The sequence below is a fragment of the Trematosphaeria pertusa genome (genome assembly GCF_010094035.1).
Source record: "Trematosphaeria pertusa strain CBS 122368 unplaced genomic scaffold BU26scaffold_3, whole genome shotgun sequence".
Lineage (NCBI taxonomy): Eukaryota > Fungi > Ascomycota > Dothideomycetes > Pleosporales > Trematosphaeriaceae > Trematosphaeria > Trematosphaeria pertusa.
Genome location: NW_022987214.1, coordinates 90,897 through 117,479, shown reverse-complemented (window position 1 = coordinate 117,479; position 26,583 = coordinate 90,897). Strand labels below are relative to the sequence as shown.

Here is a 26,583-nt window from a genome sequence, read left to right as displayed (position 1 = left end):
TAGCTACGCTCGGGCCGGATGAAACGGTACCTTACATTCTGTTCGTCTGCATGCAAACGCCTGGTCGCGTGTTGATGTACCCAGGCTTGTGGCCGTGAGGGATTATTTGCGACAAGATGCAAGCAAGCATGATACCGAAGAGGAAGTGATAAACTCTCAACCTGTAGACAAAGCTGAGCCTGTCTCCAGAGTCATATAAAAATGGCAAACGGGGAATATCACGAAATAAAGCAATAGCTTCAACTGAACTTCTACCTTCGGCTATCCTTTTTGGGCGCGCTGCATATGATTTCATAGGTCAGTGGCTTATTTTATCTGCACTCTTGCCCCCTGAAACTTAGCTCCCCTCCCTCCCCGCCTATATCTCCTGAGGACCGGTTTCGAGCCACGCCGCTTCCGTGCTTCACCTGCCCACTTCCTCGGCTCCTTCATGGATGCGTCAACGCAGCCCACTATGCCAGCACACACAGATCTCGACCGCGCCTTTTATCAGCAACTCAAAGACCATGTCAAGTGTACCGAGAAGGTACGACCTTCCCCTGTCCGATGCGCTTTCTACGCCTCCGCTTTAGACGCTCTGGGCCTTGCAGCTCTTGTCGGGATGAACGCCGAACTACACAGCAAGGTGATGGGAGCGGTTAAGTAAGAAATGCCTTAACCAGCGTGGCGTCCATAAGAAACCTAGGGTCTGATTGCAGGTTAGGGAAGAAGCAAACACAAAGGCCTTACAGCGCGGATCGACCCCTTGTTCGAGCTGCTTCAGTTCACAACGTCCGGAGTCGCAACAGCCCATTGGCTCTACTCCACGCAGTAAAACTTTTAGCTTTCCCTACGAAGAAATCAGCATAGGCTATAGACACTCTGCGGCTTCAACCTCTTCGAGTGATGTGTCTGCCTATCATCCACGAACGTCGATAGGCTCAGGCTCATTGTCGACGGTCATCTCAAGTTCGCTCTGCTCTACCCAACGCGGGAACTCGGGGGCTAATTTGGAACTGTAGACTCCAGCGACGAATGCCCCATCCTTCCTCCATACTCATGGTTCGCCAAGTTGTTCCGCTAGGCGCAAGACTCGCTTCCTACCACTCACCGCATACGCCGCGTCCTACCATTCACCGCATACGCCACATCCACCCCACTAGCTGCCGCGATGCCGACGTCCTGTCATTGGTTATTCCAACTACAAACTATACATATTCGGGTTTGGGGGGCGTTCGATCTCTACTACCAGTCTGCTGAGGCTGTCTTGGAGGAGTTTACAGGTATCACCGGCACGACCCAAAAGCAAGGCGGTAGTCTGGACATACCCATACAGATGGAGGCTTGATTGGAATCTTGTGGCTCTTTCCTAGAAGCTGAGTGCTCGGCGTTAATACCCTAAAGCTATGCATGTTTCTTTCTTCCTGGGTTAGATGAAGGCATCTCTCCAAGCAGCATTATTTTGCATGGGATTGGCCCTGAGGTTCTTGCTTTCTTATTTCTTATTATTAGAATGACATAAGTTTGAACCACTGGATGATTTATCCATTTGTGGATGGATATACCCACCCACAGTTATCCTAGGTCCTTTTGGTGTATGATAATAGCATGCCACAAGTGCGACGCCTTTCAGCGCTCAATGCTTATTGGCGAATCGAGCATGATTTATGAATAAGAAAGGAATTATACTAGAAATTTAAGTAATAGTAGCCGACTAGATCCCAGATGGGAAACTCCGGAAAGACTCCACAGCCTAAGCAACAAGCACAGCACTATTCCGATTCTACCGTAGTGCCAATAGTGTAATGCACTCATATCGCCAAAACACCAATGCAAGAATTATCATGCAGACGAAACATCTGACCCCAACACCTAACATTTTGCACCCGGCACGTGTCGGCTTTGAATGGGCCTGCTTTCGCGGAGGCGACCGACGGCGTCGCTTTGTGCCTCGTTGACTCATTCTCTTTTCCAAATCTTCCATCTTGGCATACTTGCCATCGGCCTTCAGCGCAACTCCAAGCCAACGTGCACACCTCTGCGTATGGAGATCCCCTTTCCCAAACAACTTTTCGTACTTTGCCAGCATCTCCTCCAAGGTATTGATCGCTTCTTTCCGAAGATGTTCCTCGCCCTTTTCCACCCCCCTCTTCGACCAAACGCGGGCGAGCTTGCATTTGACGTCACACCACCCTTTCCAAGCGTGCGGACGGCTCCTATCCTTACAGTGAGACTCGAGCCAGTCAATGCGTTTCTTTAGGAGCTCTTCTGCTTCTTGTAGGTCCTTGGATGTGCCCATTTCGTACAGCACATCGGCAGTGTTCTCGTCTATCTCCATCAACCACTCCTGTTCGGTATCGGGAAACCATTCCACGATTGCTGCTTTCGACTCGTCAAAGGCAATTTTAGCTCTCCGGAGGTCCTTGTCGTCTGCGCAACCGTGCCCAGAAAATGGAATCCACACGGACATAAACGGAAGCATTCGACGATTTGTGCACTTCGTTCTAGACTTAGCAACCTTAGCGCGGGACAGGTATGCTCTGCCTTCCTCAATGCGTTGAAGAATCACCAGCTCCTTCTCTTTTCTGTCTAATTTTCCCCGTTGCTTGACCCAACTGTCCAGACGGCCGTTTTTGATGATCAATTGCATGTCTCGCGAACAATTCTTTAGCCTTCCGAACGCTTCGTCTGGCTTTCTTGACCTGGTGTCTGACCTTGCTAGCTCTAGCTGTACGCGCCACGCCTGTTCCATAGTCAGCCAGCCTTCTTCAGATAACTCTTTAACAAGGTCGTCCCTCCAGCGCACAAGTCGCTCGTCATCGCATGCGCCGAGCCGCAGGTTCAAAGCCTGTAGAAGAAGAAAATAGAGGTTGCATCGATTCTTCGTGCCTCTGTAGAGCTTTTTGGTGAGCCTCAAGACGCACACCGCATCGTCATAGCGTCCTTCGTCCAAGTAAACCTGAGCGAACGTCATGACAGATTTCACTGCCTGGTCTTCGAAAGCGACCTCCTTGAACTTGTGATCCTCAGCTCCATGATCTCTCGAAAACTGTAAGAACCGCTCAAAATGCGGCATGAGCGGTAGTTTCCAGAGATACGAGCATCTTCTGACCCTTCTCGCCTCGCTCTCGTCCATCTCTTGTCTTCTTTTGTCGTAAAGCGTGAAAAGCATGGACAGGGCAGTCCCGTGGAGCTGCATAATGAATCCAAGCCCCATACGTTTCTCCATCACCTCGCGCACAGCTCGCTGTGCGAAAGTGTTCATGAAGAAGACGACCGGTTGTTGATCGATCGATTGGTTTTGTTCGTCTTTGGCAATGAATGAAAAGCTTTGCAATTTTCCCAGCATCTCCCATAGGCGGCCTGAATCTGGATACCCTTTCTCAATGAGATCCACTCCGAATCCTTCATTGTTCAAGCATGATAACTCTCCAAGAAGCCTGAGAGTTTCATGTGATAGTTCCGACCGACATGAATAAAAGGGCTTCAGAGCTTGGTCAAAGAAGCGGTATATACGGTCGCGAATGCGCTTGCTTTTGCCAGGTTGTAGATTGTCATACAATGCCCCCAACGGTTGCCCCGTTTCCGTGACGAACTCTGCAGCGAACTTCACGAGAGCCGGCAACTTGAGGAATTTCACGAGACGGGCCAGCTCCGGGCTATTCTCCTTAATGGTCGCATCCCATGCGTAGGCTCTGAAGATCTTCTGAAGGTTCTGGCCTTCCAAGTCTCGAACGTGAATGCAAGAATCTCGTTGGAGGCCAGGGAAATGTGACGTGAGTACGTCTCGGGTCTTAGTCGTAACCAGCAATTGACCACAATCCTCGGGTAAGATCATCCCCACTTCTTCGGCAAGGCTAGCATTGTCGAGTCCATCGATGACCATAATCCATGGCCCGTTTTGTTCGTTGGCTAACCACTCTTTCAGCGGGGCGAGGAATTCAACGGTACCTGAGACATTGATGTTCGCTTCACTGGCAATCTTTTGCATGGATTCCGTGAAGTTGGTCGGACTGGATGCGTTCACCCAAAAGGTGTGCTTTCTTTCGTGAAGCTTGGAGGTAGTTTTGAAGCGTGCAATGAAGTGATACGCTAAATGGGATTTCCTGTAGCTTTTTAGAAAGCTTCCGCCTTTAGATCTCTTTCAACACCTACCCTATCCCGCTTATACCATATAGTCCAACACAGTTCGATTTTTTGAAGGTTTCTTCGATCTTCTCATGTGTTTCGTGACGGCCAATGAGCTCGCTAGGACTTTTGAACTCTCTCAAAGAGGGGAAGGCTGCCAAGGTTGAGTAATGCACGTTCACCCGTGACACTGTCCGACGCAACTGATCTGTCATCGCTGGCGGACTGTAGGACCACTTGTAATTCCCCAGAACGGCCTCCCACCAGCCCGGTTTGTTCCTCTCGATGGCTCTTTGCAGAGGATTGTGTTGGTTGTGTAACTGAGTCAAAGGCGTCCTGGAATATTGCACAACGTCCTTGAGCCTTGCTTCGCGTTCCGACCATTTTGCATGTGGGTTCATGAGGTCGTATAACTCCATTTCAACTTCCCAGATGAATATTCGTTGACCCGCATCGCTCTGAAGCATTAAAGTTATCAGATCTAGAAGCTCGCAGAGGGTCCTGGTCCCACGGCCTCTGAGACCTTCAATCCATGCTTCGGTGACATTTGGGCTGTTGTGAAATGAAAGGTCGGGTTTCGGCTTTTCAGGTCCAGTATAGACGTGCTCTGTATTCTCTCGCCGTAGTGTGATGAATTTGGGCAGTCCATCAGAAGACCATCCATATTGGAGGACAGTTGCAAGTTCGAGTAGAACGCATCCAAGGGAGTAGACATCGAATGGGCGTCCGTGCTTTGCGCTCGGGTTGTTGAAGTATTCCGGCGGCCGGTAAATGTATGTGCCGAACTTGTTTTCGTCTGTTCGGACGGTTCCCGTGCCCTGATCGATTCGGATATCCTTCAGTTTAGCATTGCCGAAATCGGATATTTTCCATACCGGTGCGACGTTTGCGGAGGGATCCATCTCGAAGAAAAGAAGAATGTTGCTTGGCTTTAGATCGTGATGAAACATAGGTCTGAATGCATCGACCTCTCGATGAATGAATCTCACTCCTGACACGATATCTCGAATGGTTCGGTAAACATATGCGTGTCGCTCGTCGTCTGCGATTAGTTCAACTGGTGTAGTTTGCAAGTCCAGCCATGCTTTCATGTCCCCACCCTCGGCGCGTGGGAAAAGCATATGTAGGCATTCCTGGGGATCGTTTGCAGTCACCGGCTCTTCGCGACCTGCCGAGAAGCTGGCCAGCAAAGGAATGATGTTTTTATGCCTGCGTTCACGGAGCGTGTCGACCTCTCGCAACAAAGATTCCCAGCCGATGTGCTCTGTCTTCTTGACGAATTTATAAGCAACTGCATTTCCCTACGACATTAGGTTAACTTTGAAACAAAGTCAGGCTTGGAATAAGAAGTGTAACCAACTTACAGGCACTGAGTACGTCGCTTTGAGGTGACCTGGTGCAATCGTGACTTTGGAGACAACACCCCAGCTGCCTTGTTCAGGATAAGGCTGTGGCTCGCAGGTGAATGGAAATCGGAAGTGTGGGCTGGGGAACGATTGATGCCTTTTGTCGTCAAGAATGGGTGGGATACACCACTGTTTCTCGTAGAAAGGCTTTGCAATATCATGGAAGTAGTCGGAGTGACCGAGGTACGTCTGATGGCAATAGGGCCCCAAACTACTCTCAAAGGTGTCGAATATCGCGTCAGTAATTGGTGGCTTACATCCAAGCAGTGGTATTATCCGCTCTGACTGGTCCAGCAGAACGAGAACGGCGTAGAGTTTTGGTGCAGACTCCTTGACAGTATTGGCGAACTTTTCAAGCTTCCGAGGCTTTAGCTTTCGCGGATTGGGCTTTGGACTCTCCGACTGGAGCTGGTGCTTGATGAAGTCTTTTCGGAGGTTTTGTTGCAAGGTGTCGGGTGTGAAAAGTTTATTGAGGGCTGTAATTGATATGAAAGAAGTCTCTCTGTAGGCTCTTTTGTAGCCATTTTGCATGGCGCCTTCTATCGCTTCTTTCAAGCTCGGCATTTGCACATGCTGTGTTAGTCAGCAAGTTCGACAGGATGAGCCAGGCAAACCTACTCAGTTGTAGTCAAGATATTACCCTGCATTGCCTTTGAAGGGCAGAGTAGAGCTTAAGTTAGGCGTACAGGGGGGCGGAGTTGATGAGAAACCGCAAAGCCGAAAGACACAGAGAGTGACCGGAAAGGGGGAGGCAGGTGGCTTTAGCGCCCTGGGCGGCTAATGATACTGGGGCAGAGGGACCGGGGCAAAAGGAAACAGCTGCCCATTCACTGCCTCAGTGCTTTGGAGGTCCCGCTTGCGCGCCCTGGTCCCACAGCATATTCGGTGAAGATAGTTGTTCGAACACTTCCCTCCCTCCGGAGCGCTGTAGTCTTCGCCCTGGGCTGACTTTCTGAGTTCCGGGGAATATACCTTTGGGGGACAGTATCGCGAATAAGACCATTTTGAGCGTGCTGGCTTTAACTGGGAGAATTTTAATCGTCGAGAGCTCCGTTCTCGCGAGGCATCCCGCCAGGTCTAGGAGGCTGAAAATCAGCCGTGCCGTACCGTCTCACGCGGCGGCTTCTCCGGCCCAATGGCATCGATTGGTTTGACGCCCAAATATTGGAGGACTCCAGGGGTACGTAGCAGATTCCCTGTTCCTCGGCGTAATGTATGGATCTGGAGGAACAGAGAGGGAAACATGAGCTCCACAAACAAAGTGAGGCTGCGCGAAAGATAAAAGCAATTACACGTTGTTCCCGTTCGCGGAAGCTCTGTTCTGCACCGTAATTCATGATGAGTCAGATTCCCGCTGGAGAGCGGGAGGCCGGTCTTTGAACGGGTTTCCCGATAAATCGTGGTGAGGCTGAAGGGTTCTCGCACACGTTGGGGCGAATCGTGAACCACTCTTTTAGCGCACCATTGATCATCAGAAGGTTACGTCTGTATCGTTTTGATCACGAAAGCTTGATTACATTGCCACTAATAGCGTAAACGTATATATGATTTCGAATCTTGCCTGGTAGTCGGAGTAATGGCGACACCTTCTGATTTCTCTCGGTACTGTAGTCGGTTAGCTCGAGGCTCGCTAATGGAGATGTTGAGAAGGCGTCAACTTACATGGACGACATCGCCTGCACAGGGTTTGCGTCTTGCGTCATGTGCTCGTGCGACTCTAGGGCGGGGTGGTCCATTCGATCTTCGGGCGCCTGCGAGCCGTGGAGGGACATGACGTGGTGGTTGTGATTGCTGTTGATGGTGTGTTTGCGTGTCAGAAAGGTGGGACGGTGTAGACTGGCCGGGGGAGGGCCTAAAAGTAGAGCTCGAGGGTTTCTTTGCCTGGCAGGTGTTACGGCTGTGTGCTATGGGTGAAAGGAGAAAATGAGGTAAAAGGGGAAAAAGCAGTTGTATTTCACTTGAAGCTGGGTATGTCGTCATGTGTATAGGGGAAAGGTAGGGAGGCTATACCCGCGAACGAGCAAGTCATTGCCATGGATGAATGAAACGCGACCGAAAACGAGCTATCTGCATAGCCTCTGACCAGCTGAATGACGCTAGTAGATATAAAAGCCGCACCTATTTGGGCCCTATCAGTCGCTGCGGAAGGCGAACGTCCGAAACTCACCCCAAACTTTTAGTACCACCCTAGGATTTGCTGTATATGTCCCTCAATTTTTGCGTTCACTAAAAATACACCTGGGAAATGTCCACTCCCTCCCTCGTCGCGTGATTTCTTCCCTCTCGTCTGCATATCCATCACTACCACGGACCAAGATATTTCTCAATCCAGGGAGGCTTCCTAGGTACGATAGATAACTTCGCTCGTGAGGTAGCAATTGATCGTATCTGACGGCGCCAATGTTGGCAACGGCGATCCAAGATGTTAGCGGATATATAAGGCGTCATAACTAGAGAGAGCAGAAGGATTGGATCCTTTTGCTCCGGATACAAGAGCAATGAACTGTCGTGATAGCATCCCTCTGCTCATCCTTAAGCCCTTTGGTCAATATATATATATATATATATATATTTGAAATGCTCGATGCACCGTATTTAGAATATGCTCTCCTTGTACAAGGTGAGGACTGTCTCTGATCGAAGTTGTTTGCAGGCGGCGGATAAGCTGAGGAGTGTGGATACTGGGGGGCACTGCTGGATGGGTTTGCCTCCGGGAACAGCATGGCGAACGATGAATTTTGAATTGTTCGGACTGACGTGCAGCTATCTTTGCTAAATTATGTGGCCACCGATAGCCTAAGTGTAGATCTGATTTCGGATCTCGCCAGGCAATCGGAGCAGCGGGGCTCCCTATGATTTGTCTCGGTACTTCGCGAATTTCTAGAAATGCTCCGGTTTGCTGGCACCTTTCACGGATGAAGATTATCACGGAAAGGAAAGGAGGAAGTTGAAATTCATTATGGTGATATAACTAGGAAGAGAGAATGCCATTCGATAACTGAATTATGCTCATAAGGTGTGGGAAGTTGTGGATATGGGTGAAACTGAAAACTGCCTCGCCAATACACGCGCCATGCATCCATTACGGAATCGTAAGCTCCTTCGACTGGGAGTAATGCGGACAGAGTAGAAGTACACAATGGACTGGGGGTCTCTAGGAAGAGCAGTGCCGATTCTAGGTAAAAGTAGACTAGCTTAGATAGTGATTCACGACCGCAGAGGGGTATTTCCCTCGTCTCAGTTTCCATTCTCACTATTAAGGAATGCTGGGGTAGAGTAAAAGAGCGCAGGTGGAATCCCGCAGTAGCGCTTCTTGCGCTTCTTCGGGAGAGTCTCATCGCTTTCATCGCTTGCGTGGATGCTGTGCTGAGTTAGTGCTGTTAAAATCTGCGGGGCAACAACCACTTACTCGTCGAGCAGGTACTCTTTGTCTACCACTCCAGACTAGGGTTCCCGCTCGATGATGACTTCGACATTGCCGCGGCACGCAAGCTTGATCTTAGCCTCAAACGTCTTCCTCTCCCGCTTCTTCAGATTTGTGTCGAGATAGATGTCCCTCACCGCCGGAAAATTGCTCAAGTGATATGCCTCCTGAATCATACATTCTTCGCAGCCGCAGAACTCCAGCATGCGAATAGCTTCGCGCTGAGCAGGGAAGATCTGCATATGCCAGGTCTCCCATTCTGAAGGGTAGAACAAGAACGTATTCAGCGAGTACGGAAGGAGGCAGCTTTCCGCATAGACTTGCCGGCAGACGCGCAGGAGCAGGAACGGGTTGCTCTTGTCAATTTTGAAGCCGTCGTGCTCTTTGTACAACTCCACTAAGCCCAACTCGGTAGAGTACAGGTCGATTCTCCTTCCGCCGAGGATATATGCGTATATCCTGTTCCGGATTTCGGGAGGCATGCGAAGGAACGGCGACTCTGTCGCGTTTCGCTCGGCGCTGTTTGCGTTCTAGGTTAGCATTGCTCCACTGCTCATTTTACCGGTATTTTTGTTCACATTTCTTTATATCGACCGCGGGACGTAGGATCTAGCATGCCGTTTCTAAGTTTTCGGACAGCATTTGGTGGAGGCTGGATCTCCTCAGTGGTGATCGTAGCGTCTGACGCAGCACGTTCGGAATGACGTTCAACGGGGTTGTATTTCGCAGTCATCGTGTGGTTTGGTAGGAAGTTGGGAGGGCTGGGAGCGTGGGAGACGAGGATGAGGTGCGGGTTGCGGGTTCTAAATCGACGTTGCATTGGTGAAAGATCTTACTGAGTGTCGCTGACATGGCGGCGGGGCCAGATGAACGACCTAATTGCCGAGCTCAGGCATAGAGGGAGTCTGTGATTGATTGGTTTAGGGATTTCAGCAGGGCTGTCTACATCCATAGCGCCTCTCATCTTCTCTCTGCTATACTGTCCCATTTTCTGCACTCTCTATCGTCCTCTCCTACACTCTCAACGTTAAATCCTATCGCGCTGCTGGGCTCTTGCCCACGAATGGACTTGAGGAGACATGCTATAGCACGTTCAAGAATCGGAGAGGGTACTAGAAAAGACAACGGATGCACAGCATATCACGATTTCGGACGTAGTTGGGACAAGAGATTGCGCGCTATTCGAGGGGGTGGGGGTAAGGGATCGCGAAAGAAGTTTCGACCTTTCATTTTATATGCCACATAGTTTCTTCATTTCCCAACATCGAAGTTGAAGATGCACATTTTTCTGAATTCGGCTCTAGGCGCCTCTTGAGACCCATGGATCGCCCCAAACCCACGTGCCTACAAAGGTATTTATAGCTACGGCTCACCCACCTTTTCCGCGCAATTTTGCCCTCACGAGTCTGAAACGCATGCTGCGACCGCTCTCGAAGGTAACCGGGCCGACCTATCCACCACCGACGAATCGCGATCATGAAGCAGCACACAAGCTTTCTCGTACTATCGGACACCCACGATCGGTGGCCGTACTCGGTCAGCGACCCAGCTCCCCATGCTGATGTGTTTCTTCACTGTGGAGATTTGACACAAGTTGGCGGTTTGCCGAGTTTCAAGCGCGCAATCGAGAATATCAAATCGGTCGATGCTGAGCTCAAGTTGGTGATCGCCGGTAACCACGACTTAGAGCTTGATGAGAAATGGGTGCGCGAGAATGCCGAGGGCAAGGAAGAACTTGAGGAGAGCAGAAGATGCGTGGACTTGTTTAAGGGGCTGAAGGCATATGGGATATACTATCTCGAGGAAGGCACCCACCGCTTCACATTGGTGTCCGGAAAAAGTTTCACGATATACGTATCGCCGTTCACTCCGGAGTTCAATGGCTACGCGTTCGCATATGGCGCCGAGGATCGCTTCAACAACGGCTGCGAACCAATTCCCGTCCAAGCGGACATCGTCATGACGCATGGACCCCCGCTTATCCTCGAAGACCCATCTTACAGGCTTGACGTCAAAAAGCAAGGCATGCACTGTGGGTGCGAAAAGCTCGCCAGGGCTATAGAACGCGTGAAGCCAAGATTGCACTGCTTCGGCCATATCCACGAAGGCAGAGGAGCTGCGAGAGTGACATGGGGTTCCGAGAACGCGATGCCACGCATTGAAGCACTTGGTAGTAGAAGTTCATTACGGGTTCGTGATCTTGACGCGACCTGCGACCAGGAAACTCTACTGGTGAATGCTGCGATGAACGAAGGACTGGGAAAGGGTTGGTTGGTGGAGATGGACTTGGATTGCTGAAAGTGCTCGCGCAAAATCAGGTAACATATATCCTTAGTTGCCTTAAGAGCTAGCGCAAACTCTCGTTACGGGCAGCCGTTTCGGAGTGTTGAGGTTGATGTGTTACCGAGTTCGCTACCAAATGACTGACAAATTCCATACGGGTTAACCTTCCCCTTTACCCCAAATCACGGACGGTTTGCCAACCAGTCCATCAGCCTCAATCACTCCTATCGCCCTATTCTCTTGCAATATGACAGAATCAAACAGGAATCTCTAGCCGTAATCGCAGGCGCCTAACCATCCATTCTGCTCAGCGTGCAAGGCCTCCGCCCCGTGGCCGGGCAACAGCTGCAAATCAGTCGCTATTGCTCTGCCAAATGCAGCCAATGAGGGCAACCACATCCTCGCATAAAGCTCAATGAACTTCAAGATCAAGATATTCAATAACCAGTCAAGCTCTCTATTCCGCTCCCGCCTCTGTTCAGGAAGTAGAGCTACTCTAACCTCCTCCAGATACCTACGCGGACGTCGCAGGATCGACCTTGAACCCTCCGGGCATCAGATCCGTGAATACCCGTGCAGGGTCATACTTCACCCTGATGCTTCTCAACCTCTTCAAGCTCTCCTCTCCATACGCCTCAAACACGGCTTGCCCTTTATCAGCGTCATTCAAATACACGTAGCGGCTCGTCCCATTTACGGCAGCCAGCTTCGTTTCAATCTCCACATTCACATTCCTCACCCATTCTTCAATCTCCGCATCGTCCTCTGCGGACTCCCAAGTCAAGGATTCCTCGATCCAGAAAGCTGGTTCGGCCGGGATGTTCTGCGGGGTGCCAGCGGAGGCTTCGGCGAAGGTTCGCGTGATGGCATTGAAGGCAAGACCAGTGAAGAATCCTGGTAGTCGGTTCGCGATCCCTGATGATCGAACGGCGTCGAAGTATGTATCGTGCACGATGTTCATCGCTTCGGCTGTTGCTGCCGTACTAACGACTCGGAACTTTTGTCGCAGACCATAGCCTGGGCCACCCGGCCCGAATGCAGGACGAAGGAGCTTAGCGTACTGTGCCAGTGTTCGTGGAACGAGCGTGGAAGACGCATTGACCGACTTTAAAGTCGTCTCTTCAAAGAATGTCGTAAACGGTCCACTCGTCGGCGCGGCAGAACCGTTGTAGAAGAGCGTAGATTCGTAGGACGGAGCGGTGAAATTCGGTCCCCATCGCGCAACAGGGATGAGGGCCGCCGCGGTATCCTGGTCGCCGTTGACCGCGAAGTCTAGGACGGCTGCGAGCCATGCGTCGCGTGTCGCATTGGAGTTCCCATAGCTCGCCTCGGCCATGAGAGGGGTACCGGCATAGAAAGTCTGCAGGTCAAACCGAGTTACGAGGGCAAAAGAATTCCCGCCCCCTTGAAGAGCCCAATAAAGGTCTGAGTACTCGTTATCGCCTGTGACCAACGCGATGGTTCCGTCTGCGAGGACAGCCTGCTTGCGTTAGTCACTGAAGATCTTTCACTGGCAGGAAAGAGTACCTCGTAGGCCTTTATCTTCCCATTTGCAGACCCCAGCCCGTGCTTGTAGCTGTAATGGCTGATTCCACCACCAAGCAGTAAGCCGGGAACACCAACAGGAGCCAACCGACCCCCGACGACAGTCAGATTGGTACCGTCCATGTATTCGAATACATCGCCCCAACGCGGTCCAGGTCCGATTGACATGGTTTGGTTGTCGTCTGACAGTCGAAGAGTGTTCAGGTTGGTGCTGGAGATGAGAACGCCGGAAGAATTGATGTTCGCCGCATCGGCAATGGGCATATGTCCGCCTCCGCGCATGGCGAAAGCAGTAGAAGTGTTGGCGAAAACGCGAACGGCGAGTGAGAGCTGGGATGCATAAGATGGAGCAAAAACGCAGGCGGGCGTAAGCCAGGCAGCAGCACTCCAGGACTCTGAAAAGCATTAGCATCCGAGCAGATTCCAGCCGTTTTTTTTGCATTGCGAATAGGTACACACTCTGCGTTTCATTGACGTAACCTTCGTCTTGAGGGAGCAGTGTAATGTTGGGGTACGTCGTCTTCAAGATGGTACAGGCGGTCAATGGATCCGATGAGGAAGCTCCGACAGGTATCCGGATAGTTGAAGACCCAAGGGCTACGGAAGACAGTAAGACAGTGCGTAAAAATGACATTATGATGAAGTTTGAGACAGAGAACCTTGCAGATAGATGTTGTAGATGAACGAGGGGCTTTAGTCAAGGCCCTGACGCCCTTAAATACTGCCCGCGACTGCTCATTTCCCACAAAGGAAGGCCGAAGGCTATGGTCATCGGTGATACTTGTCGATGGAAATTCGCCGTTATTCGCAAGCTTTACCGTGCTCGACCTCTCCGCAACGCCTCGATGATGACGATAAAGGAGGAGGCTAATGATAAACGTGCAAGCCTGCGGCTGAAACGTCCGCCAAAATATCATCCGGCGGAGCCGCGCTGATCCGGTGCCTTTGAGATCTCTGTGAGGTAGAAGGAGTTGTCGTCGGTCTCGGATCGAAGTGTCGATCTCGCTCTTCCGGCGCTCCTATGATTGGGTACCCGTTGTGTTGTTCCGTTCCTGCAGTTCGGCCCGAATGCGAAAGGCGTCTTCGGACTCGCACACTCGTATTCGCCAATTAGCGCCAGTGATTGCATGCCTCGCATTCGCACTCGCATTATTCAATATAATTGTCGCACGTCCCGAGGTCCATGCACCAGGCAACATGCCGCTAGGCTAGCTCTCAACAGCCCGAGGCAAAATAACGGCGACGATTTGTACGACGGTTCGTGGGCTGCGTATGTTCGCTCTTCCCTCTCCTTCCGTCTATGACGTTAGGTTCGAATTGAGCTCCCAAAACTGCGATTTCTTAGACTCCATGGCCCTTGAAACTGACCTATCCAGTCTGGCTACTGCAGTCTTATATTGAGTCTAACGAAAACTTCTTTGCTGTGCTCCACACCTCTTGGACAAATCGATGAACACAAGATTCCCAGAAGCGCAGCATTCGGGTACTGACAAAATGAGCGGAAAGAGTATCTGACAACACAGAAGACATTCATCGTTATTTTGACCAATTTCCTTTCTTGAATCCGTCCGTTTTGCATGGCCCGCAAGGATTAGGAAACAACCCTAGATAGGCTAGTTTCTTTGCCAGTTCGATGGCCTCTGCGGCTCGGCCATGTCCTTTCCACGTGAAAGCAAGCTTTGCATGATATTTACCAGGATTTCGGGATTCAAAGCTATTGAGTCAAGCCTTTCCCGGGCTTCCTCAAGCGTACAGGTGTTTATTATGCGGCGAACATACGTCGAGCTGATATGCACCATGTCGCCTTCGGCCGGAATAAAGCGGATTGTCTCCCCGGGGGATTTTATACGATGACACTCTCACGGTATCGACCTTGCTGGCATGCTCGGAGTGGAGCTCTTGAATGAAGCTTTTGAAGAAGTTCGGCTCTGCACCATAAATTAGCTTAAATAGAATCGTCTTGAAACTTTTCTTGCCTTTCTCCAGCATTTCCCTGAACGTAGTCGGAGCGAGTAGCGACATTCCCCCGGCTAGAGAGGCCACTACCTTCGTGGCATATCGAGTTGCCTCTTCATCATCCCAGAAGACATGCTCCCAAGACTCGCAGTCCTTTAGCCGCCCCAACGGACCCCGCTGGTTCGTAAAGTCTGCAGACCTGCTCATATCGCTAACAATGATCTCTTCACAATCCCATGCCTTCCAGGGAGGGGGAGAATTCCGCATCAAGTGATCAGGTCCCGTCAGTACGACAAATCTCAGGTCGAAACCGTCACGAGTGATGGCGTCGGTAAGCTCGCGGCGGAAAGAATCCCACTCTCTGGTGCTGCGATCATAAACCCAGTACCAGTCGTGTGGCACATATCCCCGCCATAGCTGAACCCTCTGGTCCTTGGTGAATACAAGACTCTCACCCAAGTCGCGGCACTTTGCTTCTATGCTGTCATCATCTAACGGGAGGATGATAGCAGCGATAATGTTGATGTCTTGACTGTTCGCAAATGCATGTTGGAGAAGCGCTTCATGCCTGTGAGGAGGATTGAAACAGCCTGGATATAGCAGTATTCGATTTGTTCGGTCGCTCTCAAGCTGGGGCCGGAGGTGCGTGATTCCCTGGTCAAACACGCGACCTCTATTGAATGACACGAAATGACCATAATGGGAACTCTCGATGTAGCTCCCCAAGTCTGCAGTCTTGTGATCCATGTTAGAGGTAGTGTAATCAAGACGTTCAATACCCGTCTCTGACGGAGACTTGAAGACGAGCTCTGCGGGTTTCAATTCGAGATCGAGGAGAATAGTAACGTTGAAGTAGAGAAGTTAAGTGTAAAAGTGATAGATTAAAACAAGCTCAGAGCGCTAAGTATATACACTAGTACTAGCGCAGTTACGTAATACTTACGTAACCATTAATAGTAAATAGATTTGTACGATGGTTCATGGGCTGCGGATGTTTGCTTTTCACTCTCCTACACATCATGATAGCGATTACGTAGCGAGAAACGAGCCGCGCATTCTACATTTAGGTTCTTAGTATCCTACATGGAGCAGATAGGGGTGCTTAGCCCTAGTGTCCACCGGAGCGAACCGACGATAATAATCAAGCAGAAAAAGCCGACCATACCGCTCACGATGCCATATCCATAGGCATGGTGCTTTCTTAAACTCTTGAGTTCGACCACCCACGTGCTGACGGTGGTCAGGCATCCGCAGAACCCTTCTAGAATGCCAGAAAGTACCTGGCAGCCGACGATACCGCCTCCAACACTGTCCGCCGGGTGCAGTTGCGCGTGCTGCAGATCATATGCTATCCCAAGCACCATGGTTCCGAAGATGTTGGCGGCAAATGTACCGAGCGGAAAGTATGCAACGATACCGTTGAGCGTGATGGCTAGGATGTAGCGCATCATGGTTCCGAGCGGTGCAAATACGAGCGCGAAAAGCACTTCACCACGCCAGCTGCTCTGCGGTGGCCAGATGGCCAACAGAACGGCGCCGAGCCAGCATCCGGCACCGAGGACAACGCCAAGAGGGTTCATGTATCGAGCTGAGTTTATCTTGGGCAGTTTTGAAAGGAGGGGTAGAACTGCTATCGCAAGGTGTGCGCCTGCCTGGAGCGCGGAGAGCGAGCCGGCGACTTCGATGATAGCGACGCCAAGAACGGCGGATACACTCCATCCAGCGCTTCGAGCTTCGGGGGACGAGCTCTGGGCTGGGGAGGGAAGGTCATTGGATAAAGCAAGGAGGAGGTCGCGCATGAAAGAGGAGAAAGATGTGAAGGAGCCGCAGAATCCCACGGTGAGGCCGATGTACAGTGGCAGCGTCTTCTTTTTGGCCAGGTGCTCTGCATGCAGTTTGCGGCTTCCCTTCTCCGCGCCCGATCCCGAGCTGTTCGACGAGCTCGGTGGCGAGAACAACGCGCTACCACGACGCTCTGCGAAGAGTGCCCTGTCCTCTTGTAGATAGCCTAGGATGAAGGAACCGCCCACATTCGCCCACAGGACGTTTGTAGTCACGGGTGCGTTGGGATAGCGTGTGGCCCATTCCACGCCGAGGCGCGCGAGCGTGCCGAACAGCGAAAAGAATATAAGCCAAGACTGCGTGTACAGTTGCGCAAGCAGTCGCTGTTTCCTCTCTTCGCGCGTCGACCTTTCTGCCACTCGGTGGGCACTCAGGCCGCGAGATAAGCGTCTTGCGTCTTCAAGGCTTCGGTGACGACGGGTTGCTGACTCGTATGGGTTTTCGTCCGGTGGGGGCGCTTCGAGCTCGTCAAGGCCAGCTACGCCGACCTCCATGTCCTCTTCTTGCATCGCTCTTTCGCCTTGCTCAAGATGATCATCGCTACAGCTAGGCGACCGACCATCGATTGTGCGTGTTACGGCCAATTCGTTAAGGCCGTTGCACTCGGGATACGCGGCATGTGCTTGCGAAGGGAAGCGGTTGGGCTGAAAGTCTCGTGACGTGGGAGCCATGACGACGGGATGAATGAGCGGTAAGGCGTAAACTGTAGGAACATGCGCGTGATAACTGCAGCAGGGTCTTGTGTTAAGTACTTGCGTCCTTTTCTACAATGACATGCCGGTAGGGTCAAGGAATTGTGACGATGGTAGTCGCAGATCGTCCTGTCTTGGTTTAGCGTAACCGAACATCCCGCCTGCGCGAGACATAGTGCAGGTGGGGTAGAGGAAACCGCAACATCTCCCTCTCAAAATCTCACGCTGGCAGGTACTGCTGGAGCGCATCTCGAACTGCTGCCATCATCGCAAGCACCTTTTCTTCTTGAAATCTTTGACCCATGATCTGCACACCAACGGGTGAACCATCGAATAGGTCTTTGTCGTCTGTTAGATGTCGTTAGTATCCTGATCCTGTGTTTATCTTCCATTCATCATGGAGTGGACATACACAGTCGCCAGTTCGCGCGATCTCTATCGTTCATGGGCACATATTGATATACTTCGTGGTCAACGAATCGGTCCGCAAACGTCACTGGCACCGTCCCAGCGCTATAGTCGAGGACGTTTGGAATCGCAGAGTATGCTACGTGGTCGTCAATAGCAATGCTTTGCATTGAGAGCCGGATGAAACGCACCATAGTATTTGAACGAGCCTTCTGGTGGCGCGGCATGGGGTGCAACAGGTAAGATGACGCCGTCGACTAACCTCTTGCATGTAGTTAGCTGGCGAGTCGATTTCCAATATTCGTGATATTGGGCTTGGTATCGCTCTCGCCACGCACACAGTTTCCAGAATTCTGATGTTGGGAGTGGGCTGCTGTCGTTACTGAACAGGTCCGTTAATTGAGGTACAGGTGGTTCGCCGCTCGCTTGAACAGCTAAACGGACGCTGTGGCCCGCAGTTGACCCCAATATTTGGAACTACGGCAAAGATTCAGCGACACACTACCTCAATGTTGCGGTTTGAAGCAATAGACACTCACAAGGACATCTGCAGCGGGACAGTGCGGCGGTGGCTTCCAGTCAATCACCTGGATTGGATCAGCATTAGAATGACAAGGCATAACTATGCGCTGGATGCTCGTACCTCATAGCCGCGTTGAGTGAGAGCTGCAGTCACCATCGCCATGGCCCGCTGAACGGGCGGGTGCGGAAAGACTTCATTGTCGCATCCCATAACAGCAAAGACTAGGCTGCCGTTGCTTCGGCCGGGCTGGCTTATTCGGTTCCGAGTGCTTGTAAATACATCCTCTTTCCATGGTATATCAACAACAAGATGATCATCTTGCCAGGCATTGAGTCCAATCGCCCATCGCATTAATAGCGATAGCGAGTCTAGGTCAGGTGTCATAGGGCCGATCACGCTGGCTGCCGTGGGAAGTCCCGGCAAGTTATCGGCGAGGCCGGTTGCAGAAAGCCGACCAAAGGAAGGACGAATGCCGTAGAGATTGGTGAAGGCACACGGAATGCGTATAGATCCGGCTATGTCTGTGCCCCACCCGATAGGCGAGCCCTTTAGGGCTAGTAGCGCAGCTTCTCCCCCGCATGCACCACCGGCCGACAAGCTCCTGTTGTAAGGATTGATGGTAGATCCAATGATATTGTTCGTGGTCTCGCCGATGAGCATCGACATGGGGACGTTGCTCTTGACGAAAAGAACGGCTCCGGCTTGCCGCAGCCGTTGGACGAGAATTCCTTCGTCTTCCTTGCTCTTGCAATTACCGATCCAACTCACGTAGCCACATGCGCTGTCAATGTCTTTAACGTGGAAACGATCCTTCAAACTGACCGGAAGGCCATGCAGTGGACCCACCGTCCTTCCCGTCGTGCGCAGGATTGTGTCTAGCTCTTCGGCTCGTTGGATGGCTTCTTCAAAGAAAACCTCCGACAGGCAGCGGGTCTATCACGCACCGTTGATATCAGTCGAGGTATAATTGCGGGGTGACGTACCAACTGATGCGCCAGGGCAGCTCGATGACAAAACGCTCGTGCTACCTCCACCGCGGACCAATTGAATGACTGGATGTTTTCGAGTATGGAAGGCACTGTGGCGTCTGTGATCTGCTGTTCAAGAGGCGTGAGGAATCGAGTAATGAAGGCCGTCACGTCCTTCAGTCGCATCGGAGGGGGAACTTCGTCTTCTCTGAAGCGCCAAGCCAGCGAAATTGAAGCTAGCAGTGAGTTCCTCTTCGTGCCGGCGATTGATCGCCAGTCCTGGCCGTTGTGAGGCATCGCAATGGTCGTACAGGATAGAGACGGCAAAGGCGCTGGGAGACAACAATGACGAGATGCGGCGGTGATACAGCAACGAAACCAAGCTCTCGTAAGCATGCTCTGACGGCGTGGCGAGGGGTGTTACGGTTAGCGTTCCTAGAGAGTAGTGGAGACGATTCTTGTAGTTAGCGCTTCCGAACAGCTGCCGCATGCGCTATGCCGAATCCGATTCCATGCATTCAGCTACAACATCCCCACTCAAATCAACGGCCGTTTTCCTTGAGCAGAGGCCGTCTTTATGATCGGTGAGTTCGCCTTCGTCTGGGCCCCGTATCCTCGAATATTGATTTCTCCTCGAAAACCATCCCATATGCCCCGATCATTGCCCGAGCATTCCGCTGGGCTAGCTGCACATGCCTCTGGAATCCCTGCTCACAGAGATCGCGCTCGCGTCGTCTCTATTCATCTCCCGGAGGACCCGCATTATGAGCAGCCCAGCCCAGGAGAGTATTGCGTTTGCGCCCTTCGGTCTGGGGGAGATATATTGGAGGGCTATGTCGCCTTTTGGCCTGCTCCCTTCAGTGACACGATTATCGATGTATGCTTTGAAGGTGCCGCATCCTACCCGCCAGCATTATGTCAGCACTATGCTAATCATTCAAGGCTTGTGTCGAACTTGGATCCGCGACAGATTCACCGGGCAGACACTGATGAATGAAACCTGCGTTAGTTAGACCTAGCCGTCCTTGCTATGTTCAGCGCTCACAGGGTGCCAAGTTCCTCCAACAAGTTGATACCATCAGATTGCAACGACCACCAAACATCCACCCTGTCTCATATATTTCTGGAATGCAAAGAGCGCCTTTCAGGTTCAAAATAGCGGAGAGGCTCCCGATGGCCGAGGATGGCTCCGATCCCAGACTCCGAGAGCTTTACCCATCCATGTGCTTGGGTGCACTTCACTGGCAACCGCTGACCGGAAAGGTCTCCATGCAGCCATATGTGCTTTATACGCTTACCGCCCGGGTAAGGGTAAAGACAACGGGTCTGCAAGATTCCCAGCCTAGCACGACCAGGGCGATTGCAATCATGCCGAGAGTACCCGCGCGACCTCCCATCTATACAGGCGCTTTCCCAGAGGAGTATTCGCTCCGCTCAGTAGCGAGAGTCCGCACACACCTTTGCGGTCGCCGTATAGGCACCCTCGAGCTATCCGCCGACGAGCCGCAGCCCATAAATCTCATGGACTCTTCCCCACGGTCTAGCACTATCGTCGTCCTGAGATTGTCGTTCGAACCAGCTCGAAAGGTACTGGGGCATGCCATTGAGCCGTACACTTGGGGTTTCAGGATACGCACAAGATTGCAGCGCCGGGTCTTCTACACGACAAGAAGTTTCGACGAAGAACCCACTCTCGTCGATGCTCGGAGAAAACAATATGTCGGCCTCCATACGCACGTATTGCAGTCGGAAGAACGGGAGTATCTCGAACTCCCGTGGCGCATTGGCCACACTGCACCGAATGGCACGATCCTGTCAGCAAATGAACAGCTGTCTTCCTGGCTTTTGATGATACCGATCATGTTTACCACCAAGAAAAGTCTCATCCCTTCGTGTCTGACGGCGGCAGTGGCGGTTAGGTATTCGGTGCTCCTCGACGTGAGGGTAATAGGACCATGGACATTGCCCGCGCCTCTAGAGATTCCACTGCAAGTCACCCGGGATTCCCAACGGACAGGCGAAGATTCAGAGAATGGCTGCAGTGAGGCGACGGAGCCACCACCAGACTACCGGCGCCGTGTGTATTAGCTGGCCTTTAGAGTGGCAGATACCTAGGTAGAACTTGTCGAAGCCAAACAGATTCTACAAACTGTAATTATATGGCTAATGGCGCTCTCGGCGCATCTTGACCGTCCGAACTTCCTACGCGGTCTAGGTCGTAGCCCATTTCTTGTGAGACAGAGGCTAGATGCTGGCCAGCACGCCCACCAGGAGTGGGGAAGTCCGTAGGGCTTGTGAAATCCACATTTAATAGCGCAGACAGATCCGCTGGTGGATCGGTGAAGAAGACGTCCTGATGTATGCCCTGGGTGGTGACATCACCGGCGCTCCACAAAAAGTCGGCCACGGTCTGCGAGTCGAGTGGCTCGGGCTGTGCAAGAAGAGGCCCCAAATTGAACGAGCAAGTGCTGTCCAAGTCCAAGCCTACATTATCTCCCGCGGCGTGGTCCGTTCTGCCTTCGGAGGCGCTCTGTCCACGCACGGCATCGCCATCTCGGAGCAATTCGTTGTGCGGCTCGAGTGGACGCACGTCGAAGCCGCTTGCCTCGAGCTGCCCTAGGACGTTTCGGATCTTGCTATCGGTCGGAAAACGGCGGTGCAGTTCGTGAAGGGCATTGAGCAGCGATATCTGCTGCTGCTCCAGAGACGAGATGTAGCTGCGCACGCGATCAGCCGGCCTGTTCACAGCCTCGACGCACCAGACTCGCTATCTCACCTCCGCGACAGCTCTCTGCGATCCAATGGCCCGCGATCGGCTGTGCAAGCAACTTTGTCGCGTTGGCATCTCGCGCAGGGCATGTGGCCATCACACTTGGATTTCTTGATGCGGCACCGGTTGCACGCCTTCCTCACGCGTGCGCGCCGCTCTTCTACCTGTTCTTCGCAGAGGGCAGGCTTGCGCGTAGCGGGCATGATCATGAACATGATGGCTGGCCGGGCAGACAAGTAGAGGCGGATGTTGGGGAACGCGTGCGACCTGGGGATGAGAGCTGAGCGCTCGGCGGAGGAGTGAGTTGCCAGAAGCGCGCCATGACGTCGCCGGTTACGCTTTCGTACCGTATTATTCCGTAGCGAGGTATAAGCGAGGCAATTACAGCTAGATTCTTAGACTGACTAGCTAATCCTTAGCATCTAATTTAGATAGAAATATTATTTAATTAGAAATTCTAATAACTTATATCTATAACGCAAGTGTGCAACGTAAAGCTATATGGGGCTAGACTATGCGGGGAAGCGCTAGGCGGTGCTGCAACGAACATCACGCCTTTTCTGAACTCCAACCATACTATCTTGAAATAAAATCTTGTGAGCATGAATCTCAAGCTTGCGGACGAAGAGCATCTGTTGGGAAGATGGCCTCGACGTCTGCTCTACGTCCCTACCATGACGTCTTACGAGTGGCAGCCCGGCAACACCTACAACAACATATCCGAGCCAGAATACAACGCCATTTCTTACACCTGGGGCCGTTGGAGGCTCAGCAATTACGAAGAAGTGGGCGTGCAAGCTATCGAGATCAAAGGAGTGGAATGGCCTTTACCACGGATAAGTCCAGCTCATTTCACTGTCGCCCAATTCACACGAGTTATTGAGGAAACGGTGACGGCGGCTCCGATGAAGTTTCAAGACGTTCCGAGCAGGTTACTGGCGGATATCCCGTTCCTATGGCTTGATGTGGCTTGCATCGATCAGAGAGAGGCTGAGCCGAGATCTGCCGCGGAGGTGGGACGACAGGCAACTATATTCGATGGAGCTAAGCACGTCTTCATCTGGATTACGACGTGGGCGGAAGAGGATTTCGGGCGATTAACAGAGATGACTCCGATGATCGACCGGGTGTTCGAGGAGTGGAATCTAGATGTACTCCCTGAGTGGAGTGAGTTCGCCAGTGTCGACGGCGAAACATCGCAACCAGCCGATGAGAATCTCTTTGCCCACGAGATTCCGACGTCCATATCCCATATTGTTGCCGAGCTCCCACGAATAGAAAATCTCCTCATCGACCCATGGTTTTCCTCCCTGTGGACCCTTCAAGAATCCTTTATTCGCATGGACGCATACTTGCTCTCCAACGATGCGAAGCTCGTACGTTGGCCGCGCGCAATGAGACCCTACCATCCCTGGAGATTCTCAGACTTCCTCTCCCTGTGCGATAAGATCTTCCGCCTCCATGAAGACCAGCCACACATCGACTTCCCCTCGGAGTTTGCCCGCATCGCAGAATTGATAGGCCGGCGGGGCATACGCGCACTCGCTACGAGGAATCCAATCGCCACATACGAGGCCGCAAGCCAAAGGCAAACGTCGCGCGAAGAGGACCGCGTCTACGGAATTCAGCAGATCTTCCGGCTTCGGTTGGGAAGCTCGGTTCCCGACTCCGAAAAAGCCCTTCACAAATACGCTCTTGCCGATCTTGAAGACCAGCTAGGGGAAAAGTTGCTGGCCAAATTTCCGATCTCGAGCCAATACCATGTGTTTCGGAAGCCTGTACAAACTTCACAGCAGTGGCGCATGCATGCTGTCTCAATCGTCCCTCTCGGCTCTGCTTGCTTCAACTGCTACATGGATGAGACATCTAGCAACATGACGGGCCGTGGCTGCTTTGATGTCGTCACAGAGAAGAGCGGCACCAAGTCTATCCTGATGCATGGATTAGCCCTTAACTTTGATAAACTGACCGAAATAACGAGACTGCTGAACGGAGGAATCCACTCTATCAGCCAACAAGACGTCAAAACGTTCCTCGAAATCCACCTTGACGCGACAGAAACGTCAGCTACTATTTCGAAACGGTCATATACTGGGCATGAGCAAGATGCGCCTGTAAGCTATCTCATTCAAACCTATTCTCAGGATGACCTTCTGGTCTGTTGTTTAGGAGTCTCTTGCGGCTTTTGGTCATGCAGGATGTATGGCGTGTTGCTATTGAGGCAACCGCGTGCGAGGTGGAGACGCTTAGGCCTGTGCTTCTGGGAGACTAATTCTGCTCATGTGGGGAAGGTGATAAGCACACTTACGGAGTTTGATGATATGTTTCAACAATTAGTGGCTTGTAGATGGACAGAGTTCAAAGGAGCTTATGGTGAAATAAGCAAGGCATGTGGGCGTGCCTGCTAGCTTCGTATATTCCAAGAGGACTACTTTTAGGCCACTATGAAAGGCTCGGAGTATGCAAATGGCTGCGATGGATTGAGGTAGAGCAGACCAACTTGGACATCTGCAAAGCAAGACATCTCGAGCGTATATTAGGTGGAAAGGGAGAGGAGTGGACCATTCAAGAAGATTACTGGAGGTGATGGGAGTACGTTTTGCATTTTGTCAGATCATATCGCTCAGTACAGCTCACATTTCCAGTGCTTAAGATGGTGTTCAGTTTCACTACTATCCGTCCACTTGCATATGCCAATTCTGCGCCAGAGACCTGAATGGTCTCGCAACAGAATAAGGCCTAAAGCCTTCCTCGGAAGCCGAGACGCCCGCTCCCACTGCAGTCCCCAAAGATCACCCTCGTCTTCAACAACAACTTCTCCGCAGTCTCCGCTTGCACCATGGCTCGTGTTCGTACTTTCTATTAGGCAGATTTTCGCGGCGCGATCCTCCAGGGGGTCTTGTCCACGTGGGCCGGTATACCTCAAAGCTGGTACCTGGTGACCCAAATGTAACACATACAAGTCCTTTGGCAAAGAGATCTGGAGCAGGTGCTGAGTTATTCTGAAGTCGTTCTCCGAATCGGGGATATCTGGGTTAATCCACTCCACGAGCGGCCCCGTCGGTGGCCGCGGAAGACTTGCGGGCCACATATCCGATACACACGAGTCATACGCAATGGACAGATAATAAGCCGTCTGAGCAGTCAAGAACGGCGAACCTATTTCCCTCATTTTTGTCCAGAAAGCCCACAGAATCCCCAGTGGACACGCTTTTCCCTCTGCTGCCGCCGCGAGTCCGGAATCGCGCGGGATGACGCACCCTTGTACGGCCATGGTCAAGTTTGCGTCGATGTCTCTGAATTGTTGCGGAACAATGCTCGCTTGCGCGATGCACCAGCTTCTTCCCAGCGCCGGGCGCTCGAGATGGACAAAGCACTGCGCAAGCCAAGGAGAGGCACGGCTCAAAGCTGTCGCAAAGGCGGTCTCTAATTCATTGAAGGTGGCTGCAGAGGGCTTCGGAAGTTCGAAGTCATCAGGTATAACTGTCCGATATATCCCAATGATGCCGTATATGCGGTCTAGAGGATACTTCGTTTCTCGAAACCTAGCGGCGCCATATTGGACATTCGGATTCATGGCGTCTGCGAAGCTGAGTCCCACTCTCTCTATCATCGAGACGATGTTTGCGACTTTCTGCCCATCCTCCGTCAAGAATCTGTGCTGATTTGCGTAGCTTTGTAAGGCTCGCGATATCATACGGCACGAATCCGTTAACGAATCGATCGTGAAACCGCCCCGGCGATGGGACCCACTTTCCGCTTCTTCTGCACTTCGGATTGGGAGACCATCTGCAGACAGAAAAAAGGCGTCGCGGCGCAATATTGATTCTTGCAGTGTCCAGAGTGACGTGAACCATGGATCCCGGAAGATGGCACGTAGCGCCTCTGCGATGGAATCGAGTTGTGATCGATAGTAAGCCAACGTCAACTCCGCGCGCTCTTCAATGTCTTCATCCGAATCGTCCGAGTCGTACACTCGCCTCAAAGGGTCGTAGAACGCGATATGCATGAGGAATCCGATATGGGTGCCGGCATCTTTGGGATGCAAGCTATGCAACCACGCATAAGCCTCCATCGCCCCGTGAAAGATGCCCACCTGGCGCGCAACTTCGCTCATCTTGACGTCTTCATTCTCTTGGTCGATACAGGCAACATCCAACCAAAGCCACTCGTATTTTTCGCCGATGCAGTTTATCACGCGCTGGAACGACTCAACCGAAAAGCAGGTTTCCTTCACTGGCGGAATCTGCCAGGTGGTGCCTTTTACGGGCAGGGCTGGGCATCCGTCAGGTGCTTGAAATCGTCCCCAGGTGTAGGTGATGATGGCATACTTCGGAGCTTCTGTCGTCGAATAGGTGCATGCCCCGTGTCTTTCGACCGATGTCATCGAGGGGATGTGTAAAAGTCGCCGTGGCCATGCGACCTCTAAGTTGCAGTATAGCAATCGATTCCGGGTGTAAACAAGGCGTCCATCGATGTCCATGATAAGCGGTTTGGCCTTTAAATCGAACACGGGTTATATCGGAAAGCCCAGAGGTTGCTACCTAGGTAGGATGGAATAGGTTCGGGCGCGAGAACACGCCGTACAACCCAGGTTCACTAGAGGATGACCCAGACCAGGTACGCTCTATCTAATCTACACGTGCAGCCCTTATCCTA

At 52.0% G+C, this 26,583-nt stretch overlaps 12 protein-coding genes across 12 annotated transcripts; 4 read left to right on the top strand and 8 right to left on the bottom strand.

Moving 5' to 3' along the window:
* The first annotated feature begins 237 nt into the window (after positions 1-237).
* Positions 238-1,299, top strand: BU26DRAFT_208761 (uncharacterized protein). The gene is made up of 3 exons (XM_033820621.1): positions 238-642; positions 704-948; positions 1,002-1,299. Exons 1-3 carry the CDS (start codon positions 431-433, stop codon positions 1,061-1,063), a joined length of 519 nt encoding a protein of 172 aa, XP_033687767.1. The 5' UTR covers positions 238-430; the 3' UTR covers positions 1,064-1,299.
* Positions 1,300-1,662: 363 nt separating this feature from the next.
* On the bottom strand, positions 1,663-7,493 carry BU26DRAFT_587427 (uncharacterized protein; the record flags this gene model as incomplete). The annotated part of the gene is made up of 8 exons (XM_033834684.1): positions 1,663-1,667; positions 1,852-2,722; positions 2,906-4,085; positions 4,135-5,408; positions 5,472-6,086; positions 6,486-6,590; positions 6,621-6,734; positions 7,176-7,493. 8 exons carry the CDS (start codon positions 7,491-7,493, stop codon positions 1,663-1,665), a joined length of 4,482 nt encoding a protein of 1,493 aa, XP_033687766.1.
* A 1,464-nt stretch (positions 7,494-8,957) lies between these two features.
* On the bottom strand, positions 8,958-9,670 carry BU26DRAFT_560117 (uncharacterized protein; the record flags this gene model as incomplete). Its single annotated transcript, XM_033832767.1, has 2 exons — positions 8,958-9,456; positions 9,516-9,670. 2 exons carry the CDS (start codon positions 9,668-9,670, stop codon positions 8,958-8,960), a joined length of 654 nt encoding a protein of 217 aa, XP_033687765.1.
* Positions 9,671-10,413: 743 nt separating this feature from the next.
* BU26DRAFT_587426 (uncharacterized protein) lies at positions 10,414-11,235 on the top strand (the record flags this gene model as incomplete). Its single annotated transcript, XM_033834683.1, has 1 exon — positions 10,414-11,235. The coding sequence occupies one exon, from the start codon at positions 10,414-10,416 to the stop codon at positions 11,233-11,235; it is 822 nt and encodes a 273-aa protein (XP_033687764.1).
* Positions 11,236-11,624: 389 nt separating this feature from the next.
* BU26DRAFT_208742 (FAD-binding domain-containing protein) lies at positions 11,625-13,538 on the bottom strand. Its single transcript, XM_033820619.1, has 3 exons — positions 13,225-13,538; positions 12,748-13,160; positions 11,625-12,700 (listed from the first exon to the last, which is right to left on the bottom strand). The coding sequence occupies exons 1-3, from the start codon at positions 13,397-13,399 to the stop codon at positions 11,735-11,737; spliced, it is 1,554 nt and encodes a 517-aa protein (XP_033687763.1). The 5' UTR covers positions 13,400-13,538; the 3' UTR covers positions 11,625-11,734.
* Positions 13,539-14,426: 888 nt separating this feature from the next.
* Positions 14,427-15,589, bottom strand: BU26DRAFT_208745 (uncharacterized protein). The gene is made up of 2 exons (XM_033820620.1): positions 14,742-15,589; positions 14,427-14,693 (listed from the first exon to the last, which is right to left on the bottom strand). The coding sequence occupies exons 1-2, from the start codon at positions 15,466-15,468 to the stop codon at positions 14,509-14,511; spliced, it is 912 nt and encodes a 303-aa protein (XP_033687762.1). The 5' UTR covers positions 15,469-15,589; the 3' UTR covers positions 14,427-14,508.
* A 211-nt stretch (positions 15,590-15,800) lies between these two features.
* Positions 15,801-17,057, bottom strand: BU26DRAFT_419077 (uncharacterized protein; the record flags this gene model as incomplete). Its single annotated transcript, XM_033823284.1, has 1 exon — positions 15,801-17,057. One exon carries the CDS (start codon positions 17,055-17,057, stop codon positions 15,801-15,803), a length of 1,257 nt encoding a protein of 418 aa, XP_033687761.1.
* Positions 17,058-17,475: 418 nt separating this feature from the next.
* On the bottom strand, positions 17,476-19,451 carry BU26DRAFT_419237 (putative general amidase GmdA; the record flags this gene model as incomplete). The annotated part of the gene is made up of 6 exons (XM_033823289.1): positions 17,476-17,603; positions 17,668-17,802; positions 17,855-18,140; positions 18,203-18,250; positions 18,307-19,119; positions 19,170-19,451. The coding sequence occupies 6 exons, from the start codon at positions 19,449-19,451 to the stop codon at positions 17,476-17,478; spliced, it is 1,692 nt and encodes a 563-aa protein (XP_033687760.1).
* A 247-nt stretch (positions 19,452-19,698) lies between these two features.
* On the top strand, positions 19,699-21,276 carry BU26DRAFT_208714 (uncharacterized protein). The gene is made up of 2 exons (XM_033820618.1): positions 19,699-20,147; positions 20,200-21,276. Exons 1-2 carry the CDS (start codon positions 19,847-19,849, stop codon positions 21,240-21,242), a joined length of 1,344 nt encoding a protein of 447 aa, XP_033687759.1. The 5' UTR covers positions 19,699-19,846; the 3' UTR covers positions 21,243-21,276.
* A 33-nt stretch (positions 21,277-21,309) lies between these two features.
* On the bottom strand, positions 21,310-22,139 carry BU26DRAFT_501064 (uncharacterized protein; the record flags this gene model as incomplete). Its single annotated transcript, XM_033826545.1, has 2 exons — positions 21,310-21,871; positions 21,931-22,139. The coding sequence occupies 2 exons, from the start codon at positions 22,137-22,139 to the stop codon at positions 21,310-21,312; spliced, it is 771 nt and encodes a 256-aa protein (XP_033687758.1).
* A 1,516-nt stretch (positions 22,140-23,655) lies between these two features.
* Positions 23,656-24,518, top strand: BU26DRAFT_515210 (uncharacterized protein). The gene has a single exon (XM_033828013.1). The coding sequence runs from the start codon at positions 23,778-23,780 to the stop codon at positions 24,330-24,332; it is 555 nt and encodes a 184-aa protein (XP_033687757.1). The 5' UTR covers positions 23,656-23,777; the 3' UTR covers positions 24,333-24,518.
* Positions 24,519-25,999: 1,481 nt separating this feature from the next.
* Positions 26,000-26,407, bottom strand: BU26DRAFT_418943 (uncharacterized protein; the record flags this gene model as incomplete). The annotated part of the gene is made up of 1 exon (XM_033823277.1): positions 26,000-26,407. A coding segment is annotated over one exon (408 nt), but the record flags the coding sequence as incomplete, so codon positions are not given.
* Between the last annotated feature and the right edge of the window lie 176 nt (positions 26,408-26,583).